Source organism: Micrasema longulum, unplaced genomic scaffold (genome assembly GCF_059751315.1).
Source record: "Micrasema longulum isolate JH-2025_06_02 unplaced genomic scaffold, ASM5975131v1 h1tg001018l, whole genome shotgun sequence".
NCBI lineage: Eukaryota > Metazoa > Arthropoda > Insecta > Trichoptera > Brachycentridae > Micrasema > Micrasema longulum.
The window spans coordinates 607,032-619,963 of NW_028278206.1; the positions used below are offsets into that span (position 1 = coordinate 607,032).

The window sequence follows — 12,932 nt, forward strand, 5'->3', positions numbered from 1 at the left end:
AACAAATTTGTTAATAAGAAGAAATTAATAAATAAGAAAGTTAAGAAAACACAAATCGTTAAAACATTATTTGAGATTGTGGTGTCTATTGCTTATATTTTATACATATTAATATATTTAATTGCATCGTCATTCATTTATAGTACAAAAGCACTTTTGACACCCGTGCAATGTTTTTAATAACAATATATTTTTAAACTACCGTGTGCACTTTGAGTTGGTTTGAGCAACTTTCTATAGATTTGCAGAAACAGTAAGGAATTAAATAACACAAGAAAGTTGATCAATTTTGATTCAATCATTTCATATGGTTTTTAAAAATATCTAGAAGTTAGTCAGTGCTACAAATATTTAAAATATACATTTTTTAGTCAACATCCAATTTTCGGAATGATCCTTCGATCCCAAATAAGTTTTCTGTAGTTTTGGGTTTCCCTGGTCGTCTGCTCTCATCAGATCTATATTGTGCATGTTCCAGGAACCATTCTCTGTGGTCTTCTAGCTTGTTCCTCCAGTGATCTGTAAAATAAAAATCATTTTTTTATATTGCTTTAATCATATATTGTACATCAGTAGGATATTTTTTTTTGTTCCTTTGGGTAAAGTTCTGACGGGAGCGTATGTGGCATTAGTTAAGCTGCGGAAGTTTAACATACCTACCATGTAAATTATTTAAATAAATTTTATATTTGATGCACTAACTTCGTGGTTATTTATTGTAATCAAATTAAATAAAGCAACTTTGTTTTTAACCACTAATTTTTTATTTTTTTCCGCCGACCTGTTTCAAAGCAAACAAGCGTCTTCGAAAAGGTTTACGTTACTAACGAATTCTTTCGTATTTTATTTTTACGCTTAGTTAAAATTGAATCTACATATTGTATCATTATGCAGTTACTCCATTATAATGCTTGGATTTGCTCTTAGAAATGCCAAGATTTATTTCAAATATTTAGGTTCTTAAAACATTGTTTAATTCCTTGGTAAAAAGTCGTTTGAAATTTAGTTCCATCATTTGTTTGCCAAAGAAAAGCTCGTGAGAGGTCAAAAAAAGGGATATCGAAGGAAGATCGAATAAAAAGGAAGATCGAAGATGTCGTTAGGGGGGAGATGCAGCAAATAAAACATTGTATATGCACATATAAGGAAAATGTAACTATCAAGACTCCCTCACGTTGCATTGCACGGTGAGCCCCTAGGTAGACGATTTCCTGGCAGACCAACAGTAAGATGGATCAAAAACAGCTGAGAATCGACCTCACAGGAGAATCGACCTCGCATCTTGAAAAATAGGCCACAAGGCCTATATTAAAAAGAAGGAGGTTTGTCTCAACAAACCGTAGTGTTGCTACGCTCACGTAGCGACACGCTCACGTAGTGACACTAACGCTTAATGTCATTGTCTAACTATTCATACATTTACATTGTGCATTATTCTGCTCCAGCTTTACCGATGCTAAAGATGCATTTCTAGAAACTATTCCTTTAGTATTTATCCACTGGATGAAAGTTTAGTTCAATGGTAAGACATTATTTTAATTGGTGCAGTAAAATCTTGACGAAACAATATTAACTCACCTTAATCTCATTACTTTTATATCTTTTTTTCGTATAAAAATATTAGAAGCTGGGATATTTATGTTTTAAATTAATTCATCCAAGATTCTCGAGATCATGATTCTCAGTAACAATGTACAAGGGATTAACTCTTTTTGCACAACTTCAGTTTCAATTAGCTAAAAAGTCTTTAATCTTACCAATCATCGCCTGAATTGATCCACCGCTTCCTCCATATTCCTCGGGCATGATTTCTTTCGGAAAATATTTGTGAAGTTCTTCTGTGTCTTCATTGTGAAAGAAAAGCTGAAAAATAAAGCCGTTAAAATCGATGTTCTCTAATAAACAAAGTATTATTTTATTAATTTTCATTAGTGAATATTATTGATACAATATAAATATGTACCCTATTTTTATTTTTTTCGCTCATAAATCTTTTCATCAGTGAAAAAACTGTTTCAGATCCGGGAGGTATATTTACCATGTGAGCTCCTTTATCCCTGATCGGTAAACTCCCCTGGAATAAAAGCAATAATTTTCTTCTTATTATAATAATAAATTATAACTTTTTAACGAAATACGTGTTTTTGTATTAATTACCTGAAAGTACATAATAATCTTTTTGACATTTCCAGGAGACATTTGGGCCATGTGTCCCAAGGTGACGTTTTTCAGGTCCACTATGTACCGATTGCCTACTATGCTCGTGTTGTCATCCTCAAGCAGTAGCATGTCTGTTAACATACTAGTTAAACCCATACAATCCAAGATATCAAACTTGCCAGTATCATAAAAACCTGGTCTCACAATTATAATCCTCGGATCGTCCGGAGCACCAAGTTTAGGAAGAACTACCGACACGCTGAAAATGCAGATTTTTATATTCAAAACATAAATTATTCTAGAAGAACTTTGATACTCCCTTAATGCCATTTATGTACATTAAGTAACATTGATTTTTTTTCATGTACATTTTTAAAGTTAATATATACTTATAGTTACATAAACTCGTTTATTTATCGTAGCTGCTTCAAATTTAATTAACTTTGTCCCCATATAGATATTTTTGATACAAAATTTTCTGACTTCAAAAAAAAAACCTTTTGAAACACTGTAAAATGAAACATTTGTCAGTGTGTAATAAGTTTATGCTCTTTTAATTATGTTTATTTTATCATAATATCAAAATTTTTAATTGGTCAACTATATTATGAAAATCTCTCTCCTCCACTCTATTTCCTTATCCCTTAACCTTCTTCCGAGCTCTTTTTTTTCTCATGTCTTATTTAATAATTATTTTTCTCTTTACTGTGAAACATGTTCTCTCTTTATATTTGTGAAAAAATTTAACTGGATGTATGTACTATTTTTTATATTTCGATTCTTATACAACAATTATTTTTTTTCCTTAATAAATAAAAATAAAAAATAAAAAAAAATAAATTATACATTTTATTTTTTTATTACAATCTACTTCTGTAATTTTATAATGTTGTAAGTGTAACTTTCCAAAAAAGAGACTAGCTCTTGTGCTTGAAGATGACTTACACTGTTATATTTATTTAGTAATATGAAGTTATTTAAATTCGAATATACATGAGGAAAAGTTAAAATTATACGAAATCAAATAAAAAGCAGAAAATAGTAATACAATAATGCTAATAAAAATAAATTACTGTTTTTACTCTACTTGACTCTACTGACCCGTTAAGGTCAAATGAGAAATATTATAAAGTATATAATCATTTTATGCCTCGTCTGGTTAGTGTAGTAATCATGTGCTTTATCAGGTTGATTAACGAATTACAACAGGGGCGGGAAATACCTTAAATAAGGGAATATGGAAGTCTAGGCATTAACAGGGCTTATGGCCTGTCATTGGCTGGTTTAAGTGGCCACTTTACGCACTGTGTAACATTCACCATTTTGCCTATGTTTGTACATCCAAATTTCTTCAATTCTTCAATTTATTGATTATAGTGAAGTTAAAGAGCTGAAACCTTTATTGTTGTGAAAAGATTCATCTGACTAAATCATTTCACATACTAGGCAACGCCTGAAAACAATTTTTCAACTTTTAAACTTTTTCTTGGACCAGTTGGTTTCATTACAATATTTGGACAACATTTGTCTACGAACATTTGGACAAACTCAAATATTGTTATAAGGTTGATTTTAAAGTTGTGTCCAGTGTAATTTTTCAGGTGGTAATACAAGTTAGTCTTTGTAATATCGAAGTCCATTGTATAGTATTTAATTTGTTAAGTTTAGTTTAGTTAAGTTAAGATAGGATTCATTGAATCACTTATAAACGTCAATAAATTATAACTATATAATACTATTCAACAATTAATACCATCTATCAATTTGTTAATCAAACCTAACAAACGAATAAATTTAAATCAGCAAAGTAAAATTAATAAACACGAATCTAATACCAAGTTGTCTTGTCCTGCAAAAATTTTTGGACTCTATAGTAGCTCTTTCTAAACAGACTATGCTTGACAAAATCTTTGAAAAAAATTGTTGTCAAAACCTTCATTTCAAAAGGTACCTTGTTGTATAATCGTATGCAGTTTGAGGCAAAATAATAATTATCTTTTGCAGTCTAGTAGTGGGCATAATTGTTACCTTTGTCCATTTTTTCTGCTTAAAACAAAACAACCATTGAAACAAGTATTTGTTAATTACCCCAAGCTCAACAGTACTTGGATTTTTGAATCCATTGGATCTACAAATTTAGATATTTCTGGAATCATTGTCTTCATAGTATAATACATGTCCATTTTTTCTTTGGTCTTCTCCAAACTATATTTTCCACCGCGAAGAAATGCTTTTAACCATTTATCATCTAAAATAAAAACAAAAAGTTTTTAATTAAAAAAAAACTGTAGTGTTTGACACCAAAATAGGAATATTTTCCTTTTTTTTTTATACAGAATAATGTTCCCTCACTGGTCCCGTGCAAAGGGAAACATTTTACAAAATGTGAAACATGCCTTAAATTAGTTGTTTAACAAAGTCAACTTAATAATAATTTTAAAAAAACGTAATTAATCTAATTGACCTAATTTATCGTTAACATAATAAACAATATAAAATAAAAGAATTATAAAAAACATAACCAATTTATAAAGACCAAATTTCATAAACAGTACACACATTTTACCTATTTGGCTTGATCCACTCATCGATTCGTGCGCAACCGGTTTTTATTTTTTCAAAGGAATAACCTACTAAGCCTCTATTTTGAGGCTTTTCAACAGGTGGAAGGAGGTATTGAAAAATAAAGCCAAAACACCCAGACCCTGATAGAACACAAAGTTTTTTAATTAAAAATTGAATTTACTCTTATTTTATTGATTCATAAAGTATACAGATAAGGGTAATGTGTGGAAAAGCATATCGGATAAATGGCCTCCATGGCGTGCTGGCACAAACGCAGTCTGTTTTGCATAAATACGGCTGAATTTCGTTTATGCAGCGCTCAATTTTCTCCTCCAAGTCATAAGTAGTCGTGGACTTGTTGGCATTTTTTTAAAATTTTATTTATTTACAATTTTAAAAAACCCGTTAGGGTTACATTAGAAATTTAATATTGTCAAGTCATTTTATGTCTCGTCTTGTCTAGTTAGTTCTGTCATCATGTGCTTTTTCAGATTGATTTTAAATTTGTCTCCAGTAAAAGTTTTCAAGTAGTAAGGTAGTTCGTTGTAGTGTTTAAGTCCATTATGTAGTATTTTTGACTGTCCTGGGTTTGTCTTTGCTTTTTCAATATGATAGTGTTGTTGTTGTCTGGTGTTATATTTGTGTATGTCAGCATTTTTGACTAATATTATGTCGTCGTCTTGTATGTTTCCCAGTGTTATTTTGTGCACAATTTTTAAAGTCTCAATTTTAGTCAAGTAGTTTACGTCAAACTGGTGTGTTTTTTTGTACGGTTCAGTCGTAGAGGTCAGGTAGGGTAGCTTGTATGTTAGTTTAAGAATTTTATTTTGTTGTCTTCGTATTCTTGTTATGTCTTTCTTGTTACCAGTTCCCCAGAAGGCGATCATGTAACTCAATTTACTTTTGACATAGGCTTCGTACATCATAATTTTTTCCTTTCTCGGTATAAAATCTTTAATTTTATTATTTATATCACTACAGAGATGGGTAGAATTTTTGTTTCAAGATTATGGATATTCGAGCGTTTTACAGGGCTTATGACCTGTCATAGGTTGGGTTCAAGTGGCCATCTTTAATTTTGTAGAAGAGGCTATGTAGTGATGCCATTAGTTTAGTGAGTCCGTCTATGTGTTTTGTCTATTTTAATTATCTGTCCATTTTGAGTTCTAGGTAAGTCACACGTTCTAGTCCTTTAAGAGTTTTGTTGTTTATTTTTATGTTCATGTTATGGTTCTTCTTTTGTGTTTCGAAATGTATTATATTGCATTTCTTGGCATTTAGTGTTAAGAAGTTTTTGTTTGTCTATTCTAATAGTTTTTGCACGTCATTGTTGATGGTTTTAGTCGTTTCGATGTCATTTTTGTTTATATATTAAATTCCTAAGTCGTCCGCATAGATTGTTTTTTTTCCCATTATGTCACTGTGTATTATGTCGTTAATGTATATTATATAAAACAATGGTCCTAATATTGATCCCTGAGGTACTCCAAATTGCATTGTTGTTATTTCACTTTTGTGTTCTTCAATTTTCGTAAACTGTAGATAGTTTTTAAATATTTTGAGAGCTTGTCCCTTAACTCCTGTATGTTGTAGTTTATCTAGAAGGGTGTCTATGTGGACTGTGTCAAATGCCTTCTTGAAGTCAAGTATGAGTGCAGTCACTGTATTTCTTTTATCAATTTTGGTTTGTATAAAATTGCAAACTGATGTCATTGCTGTGGAGGTACCCTATCTTTTTTGAAATCCATGTTGGTTTTTTGCAATAAAATTAAGGTTTTCGAGGTGTTGGTATAATCGATTGTGTAGCACTTTTTCAAATATTTTACTTAGAATGGTTAAGTTTGCAATAGGTCTGTAGTTAGAAGCTAAGTTTTTTTCTCCTCCTAGAACCTTAAGACTTAAAAAAACCCCAAAGAAAAAAGTCCAACGGCGTTAAATCGCGTGATCTGGGAGGCCAACTCTGATCACTAAATATGGAAATTACACGACCAGGAAATGAATCATCTAGTAATTTAATTGTTTCTCTGGTATGACATTTGATACCATTTTGTTGAAGCCATATGTCGTCAAAAACCATATCTTGCAATGGCCCAAAAAACTGGACTGACATGTCACATTAATGAGCGCCTCTAACTGTTATTGAAGAATGGTCCGATGATGCTTGCAGTCTAAAATCTGCACTAATCAGTGACACATTACGAATGTGTTTATTTAGCAATAATCAATGTTTTGTTGAATTTAATGATCAACGAAACCCCCGAGAAGAAATGCGCCTTATTGCTGAGAATGATTTTGTTCGAAAATCAGGTGGTAAAAAAAAATGAAACTGCTGTTTAAAAACAGTTACCGTAAAAAAAAACCTAAAAACATTTGAACTAAAATGTTTTGGCTATTTTTTCAAAAAACGATGATCAAGAGTATAATAATTTAACCTAGAATGTGAGATTTACATTCTAGAAAAAATCGAAAACAATTATTTTTTATTGCTTTTTTCTTTAATTTATTATCTTTAAATCATTTGAAAACATTTCACCGAATTCGTGTACTTATGTACCGGCATTAAATAAAGTACATCGGGCTTCAGAAAAAGTATCCGCAAACTGCGGCTTTGTAGCGCGTCGTCTTTGTCATACATACACGCATACAGATACCGGACTCCCGGCAGAGACGACGCTGTACAAAGTCCGCGGTCTCATTCTGAAGCCAGATGTTTGTCATAAAGTTATAACGTTTTAGTTTGTTTACAATTATTTATTTTGTTTTTTATAAAAAATCCCACGATAAATATTTTTTTATGGCGCCATTTTTTGCACAGGCGTTAATTTTATATTTTGAAATAACCATTGGTCGAGATTTCTTTACATTTATTAGACTACAGCCTTAAACAGCGGCTCTACTTATATATTTATATATTTTGCTACTTATATATTTTGTAAATAAAAAAAAGTTTAAAACAAGAATGTACATGTTTTCATCTGCTGTGTGCATCATCTCATATTATTGAGTGACAGTTTGATCTTAATTATCCTTTACGTATTCGTATATGCGCACTGAAAGTAGCAGGTAACATTAAACACATTAAATATTTTTAAAGATCCTATTTAAGCAGTAAGTTATGATCTGTTTAATATATGTAAAAGTAACAAATATGGACATAATAAGGTAAAATTACAAATAAAGACTACCTGTTCTTGCTTTAATATGACCTTGTTTGTCCAGCCAATCCTTAATAGCTTGAAGATCTGATGGGATCCTGGAAGGATCTTCTCCTAGTTCTTCCCTTGCTATTTTAGCCAATTCAGCACTCAATTCTATGGACATTGTGGACTCGCTATCTTTGTTCTTTCGATTCTCAATCCTTATGTCGTCACACAACACGAATTTATAGTTTCACTGAATTTATAAAGTCGATCTTTATAATTGGATCCTAAGTAAAGTGGAAATTTATAATTTACAAACATGGATCGTTGTCGCTAGTCACCGTGTCACAGTTTCCTATAACTAGTTAGATTTTCAAAAGGAAACCCAATAATTTGAACATCACGACTCACTCGAAATTATTTTTGTAGCGACTGCTTGGTTACGTTTTGACGTAAATTCACTTTTTTTCCTTAAGCCCGTTCAAGGTTGAATTAGAAATAACCAAACTTGCTTTACATACATACTAAGAGGTAAATAAATGTTTATTAACATTAACACTATTTTCATTATTTAAATACTTTTAAACTTTGGATATTACTATTTTTGTGAACATTACAATGACGCAGATGAAATTTGAAAATACTTATAATTCATCATCAACATCATTTCATTTCCGCTGTCTAGATGGAGCATAGTGCCCACAACTAACCTCCAGGCATCTCTGTCGACTGCCAGCTCCTGTGCATCCCCCCAAGTCAGGTTCCCGTCACTTAGTTTTGTATTGTCAAACCTTATTTTATTGTTGTCATTATTTCGTATTTACTGCATTTTGTGGTTACCTACCGTATTGTATAGGACTCGTCGCACATTATTCATTCAATGTGTATCAGTTAAATTTTAAAATAAAATGCTTTTTTTTTTCAGAATACGGTTTTGAAATTTAACATACTTTAAAAAAAAAAAAAACAATTTTTATCATTTCGTTATTTGAATTTGAACAAATAGTTTTCTAACTTTTTACTAAGCTCTTTATTGTACCATTTTTAATACAATTAACAAGTTTTAAGCAATTATTTTTTTATACTTACGCACCCACACACACGCACCCTCTCCTTCATTCATTCCCATACGCACATGTATCCTCTCCCTCATTCATTCACGCATACACACATTCACATACACATGAATACAAACGTCACACAAATACAATTACTAAACTTCTTTCTTATATACTCGTATTATGTGTCATTATATTTACAGTGGATTTTTTTAATTGGCTTTAGCATTGTTAAGATTTTTCTACTTATTTTGTTTACGTAATAGCTGTAAAAATCCCAAATAAAATAAAATAAATAAATAAATAAACTGTCGATGAATAGTCCACAGCAGACGTCCGGGACGTCGAGAACCTGATGCCTTGTAAAGTAGGCAAGCGTGATTAAATTTCTCCGGAGGCATCCGCAGTATATGGCCCAGCTAACCGTATCGCCTTCGCTAGAGGACAGTTGTCACCGGAGCTTACTGCGTCCGTTCTCTTATTTATTCATTCCTTATGAAGTAAAACCACCTCAAACCAAGTTTTTTTCTTAGACATCTATTGTCAAAACTCAGTATTTTGCTATTTTGGGACCCAGAGAGAAGATACGATTCGCATCCGTAATGGAGAATATGTATTAAGCAGGCATATATACGCCGCATTCTAGTTTCACTGAGTCCGATTCGTAGACAGCCTTCATAATCTTAAATGCTGAGCTTACTATTTCTTGTCGCGCTCGGGTTCGATTCCCGACATTGTTAGTTTTTAATTTATTTTAAATATCACTTAAACTCTCAACTTCATTGTCACATAAAATAAAAATAAAAAATGCATATCGGGGCTAGATTACTTGATGTCCATGCTCTCTGTAGCTGCAAGACGTGCTGGGATATTTATTTTTTGTACAGCGCCCTTGAGGTGATTTTCACAAAAATGGCGGTATATACATTATCCAATTGTATATAATTATATATATTTATATATAGTTGATTTGAAATATTTATTTAAAAGGGTGTTTTCACCCTAGAATATTTCATAGTCCCTGGACTGGCACCTGAAGCGTAAGTCTGATTATCTTACCTTCATGTAACAAAAATTATCAAAATACGCTGCAGTTGGAAACTATTTTCCCTCTCTTTTGCAATACATTTTAATGTGCAAAAATTCTTGAAGGAATAAAATCTAGTCTAGTCTACAAACATTTGAACATGTTCAAAATATTGTTTGTTTTGAATGTATTTGTATTTTTTTATTTAATCTATCTTTAACGGTATTTTTTTAAGTTTTTCCAATTTTTTTTAAGACAAGGACTGGATTCCACATATTACAACAGAGATGAAGAACATTTAAGATAAGGTGATGTAGAATTCTAGGCATCTACAGGGCTTATGACCTGTCATTGGCTGCCAAGTAGACACTTTACACACTGTGTAACATTCACTATTCTGCCCATATTTGAACATCTATACTCCTTCGATTCTTCCATCTGTTGACGTTTTTCAAGTTGAAGAGCTGAAACCTTTATTGTTGCGTGAAGATTCATATGGTTTAATTGTTTTATCCACATACTAAGCAACGCTTAAAAATATTTTTCAATTTAAATACTTCTTCTTAGACCAGGAGGATATATCAACATTTTTTTGATTTAGTCCAAATTTTTGTAGGCATGGACTGGATTCAACCCCACAGCTTATGTTTATATGAACATATTACAACAGAGATGAAAAACACTTTAGCCAGCCAATGACAGGTCTTAAGCCCTGTGCATGCCTAGACTTCTACATCGCCTAAAATGTTATTCACCTCTGTTGTAATGCGTAAATATTTATTTGGAATAGTGAAAAGTTCAGCAACTGGTACGTTCAACAGTATTAAGGCAGACATTTTGTATGCAGGAAAAAAAATACCAAATAATCCAATAAAAAAGTAGAAATTAACTTCATGTAAATAATTAATAGTGGTATAGTTCCTTAGCTTTGAATATTTAAAAAAAATAAATCACTATGCAATCACCGCATACCCGGTGGTATGACTTCGTGAGGAATGTAGAAATAAAACAACGAACGCAGCAACATCCGGTGACAATAAGTATCAAGTGGAAGCAAAACAGCTGGCTGGGCCTTCGTGGTATAGTCGTTAAGACGCTGGACTTGCGCAAGGTAGGTTCAGGGTTCAATTTTTGGGTGTTCACCAATGCAATTGGACCTCCTGGCCTGTTATGGTGCAAAAACCCGATTAAAATGATAATTCCTACATTGATGTTGTATAATCTTTTAATTAATCACTTTAAAAGTATTTATTTAACTGATAAATATGATTTATATCAACTTGTTTTGACAATATTTTTAGTAAATAATTTATTTCCTTTTTTAAGAAGCTGCAAATCAAAAATTGCTTCAATTTATTCCGCCTTGGTATCATAAATGATATTATCAACTACTTCATTGATTTCGGGTAAATAAGGCATATTCTGATATTGCCAGTTTCTAAGAAGAATTAAAAAAAATTTGAAAATATGTGCATTTTTATGATATACTCCAATATTTATTTTTTTGAGGCCATTTTGAACAAGTTTTAAGTCACTCATTATAAGAAAATGGGAATTAAGCTGCTGTAGAGTGGAGTTATGTATATTTTTTATAAAACCATAATACTTATATTTATAAATTTATATGCATAATATTTAAATAAAATTTTCAGCATTTCTTATATATATTGTTGAAACTTATTTCATTTTTCTCTTCCTGCTTCAAAGCCAAGAATCGGGTTGTGCTCCCGTGGCTAGATTGATAGATGTCGCAGATTCATGAATCAAAGTTCCGAGATTCAAACCCCACTCTACCCCAACTATTAAAATTGTCTTTTAAAATTTAAATATTTATATAAATTATAAGAACGCACATTCTGTTTTTTTTTTTAAAGTATGAAATATTTATTTAAAGGGGTGTTTTCATACAACAATATTTCGTAGTCCCGAGACTTCATATTACCTTCATGTAACAAACAATAGTACACTAATCGCAGTGTATCTTGATTATTTTTGTCACATGAAGGTGACCAGTCTTACGCTTTAAGTGCCAGTCCAGAGACTGCAAAATATTCTAGTGTAAAAACACATTTTAAAATAATTGTTTCATGTCAACTATGTTAGGAATCGAACCAGAGACCTTTTACATAGTAGGCAAACGCGCTGACTACTACGCCACGAGACTGACAAGTACCAATGTAGTGCCCTATGTGCCATTAGGTGCGAAAAGAGAATTATGATAATGATGAACAAACAGTGATCAAGATACACTGCGATTGGTGTAACAATGTAATTCCCTATGCACCATCAGGTGCGGAAATGAAATGATGATGATGACAATGGTGAAAAAACTTCAACCGGCGAGTAAATTGGGTGATGGTAAAAGCACAACCTGAAAATAATCGCATTCTTGTTACGTAAAAAAAGTGGCCAAAATGGACCAGTTGAACTTATTTCAGAAACATTTTGATGGCAAAAGGGACCATTTGCCTAAAAAATTCAAATATTTCCGTTAATACTCATAGAAAAAATTAAATAAAGGACACCGATATTTATGAACTAAAAGGGTAAATAAAAATAAAAAACTGGACAAAACACTAAAATATTTTAGTTTTTAGATTGAAACAAAGTCTTATTTTAGCTCTCCTGAACATTTATGAAAATGACAGATTGTCCCTTTTGCCATCTGACTGCCGATGTATTCTTTAGAAATAATTAAGTTTATTTTTCTTTATGAGAAACAAAGGGTGGATGGTGGATTTTTATATTTTTTTCACTCAAAAAGCACTTTAAAATAGTGAAAAATTTATTAAATTAAATAATTTATTGTATCCCTTTTTGCTTTCCTTCATTTCTTATATTTATCCTTATATCCACTTTATATATTTATGTCTCGTTCTGAATATCGTAAGACCCTTATTGTTTAGCAGCGCATCTTGATATTTTTATTGTAACCTGAAGATAAAATGATAAATAATCTAATTTATATAATCAGTCTTATGC

The 12,932-nt window shown here is 31.5% G+C and overlaps 1 protein-coding gene across 1 annotated transcript; it reads right to left on the reverse strand.

The window, feature by feature from the left end:
- Positions 1–279: 279 nt before the first annotated feature.
- LOC148277526 (alpha-tocopherol transfer protein-like) lies at positions 280–8,314 on the reverse strand. The gene is made up of 6 exons (XM_088232769.1): positions 7,911–8,314; positions 4,249–4,408; positions 2,158–2,419; positions 1,964–2,074; positions 1,758–1,863; positions 280–519 (listed from the first exon to the last, which is right to left on the reverse strand). Exons 1-6 carry the CDS (start codon positions 8,044–8,046, stop codon positions 368–370), a joined length of 927 nt encoding a protein of 308 aa, XP_088088895.1. The 5' UTR covers positions 8,047–8,314; the 3' UTR covers positions 280–367.
- Between the last annotated feature and the right edge of the window lie 4,618 nt (positions 8,315–12,932).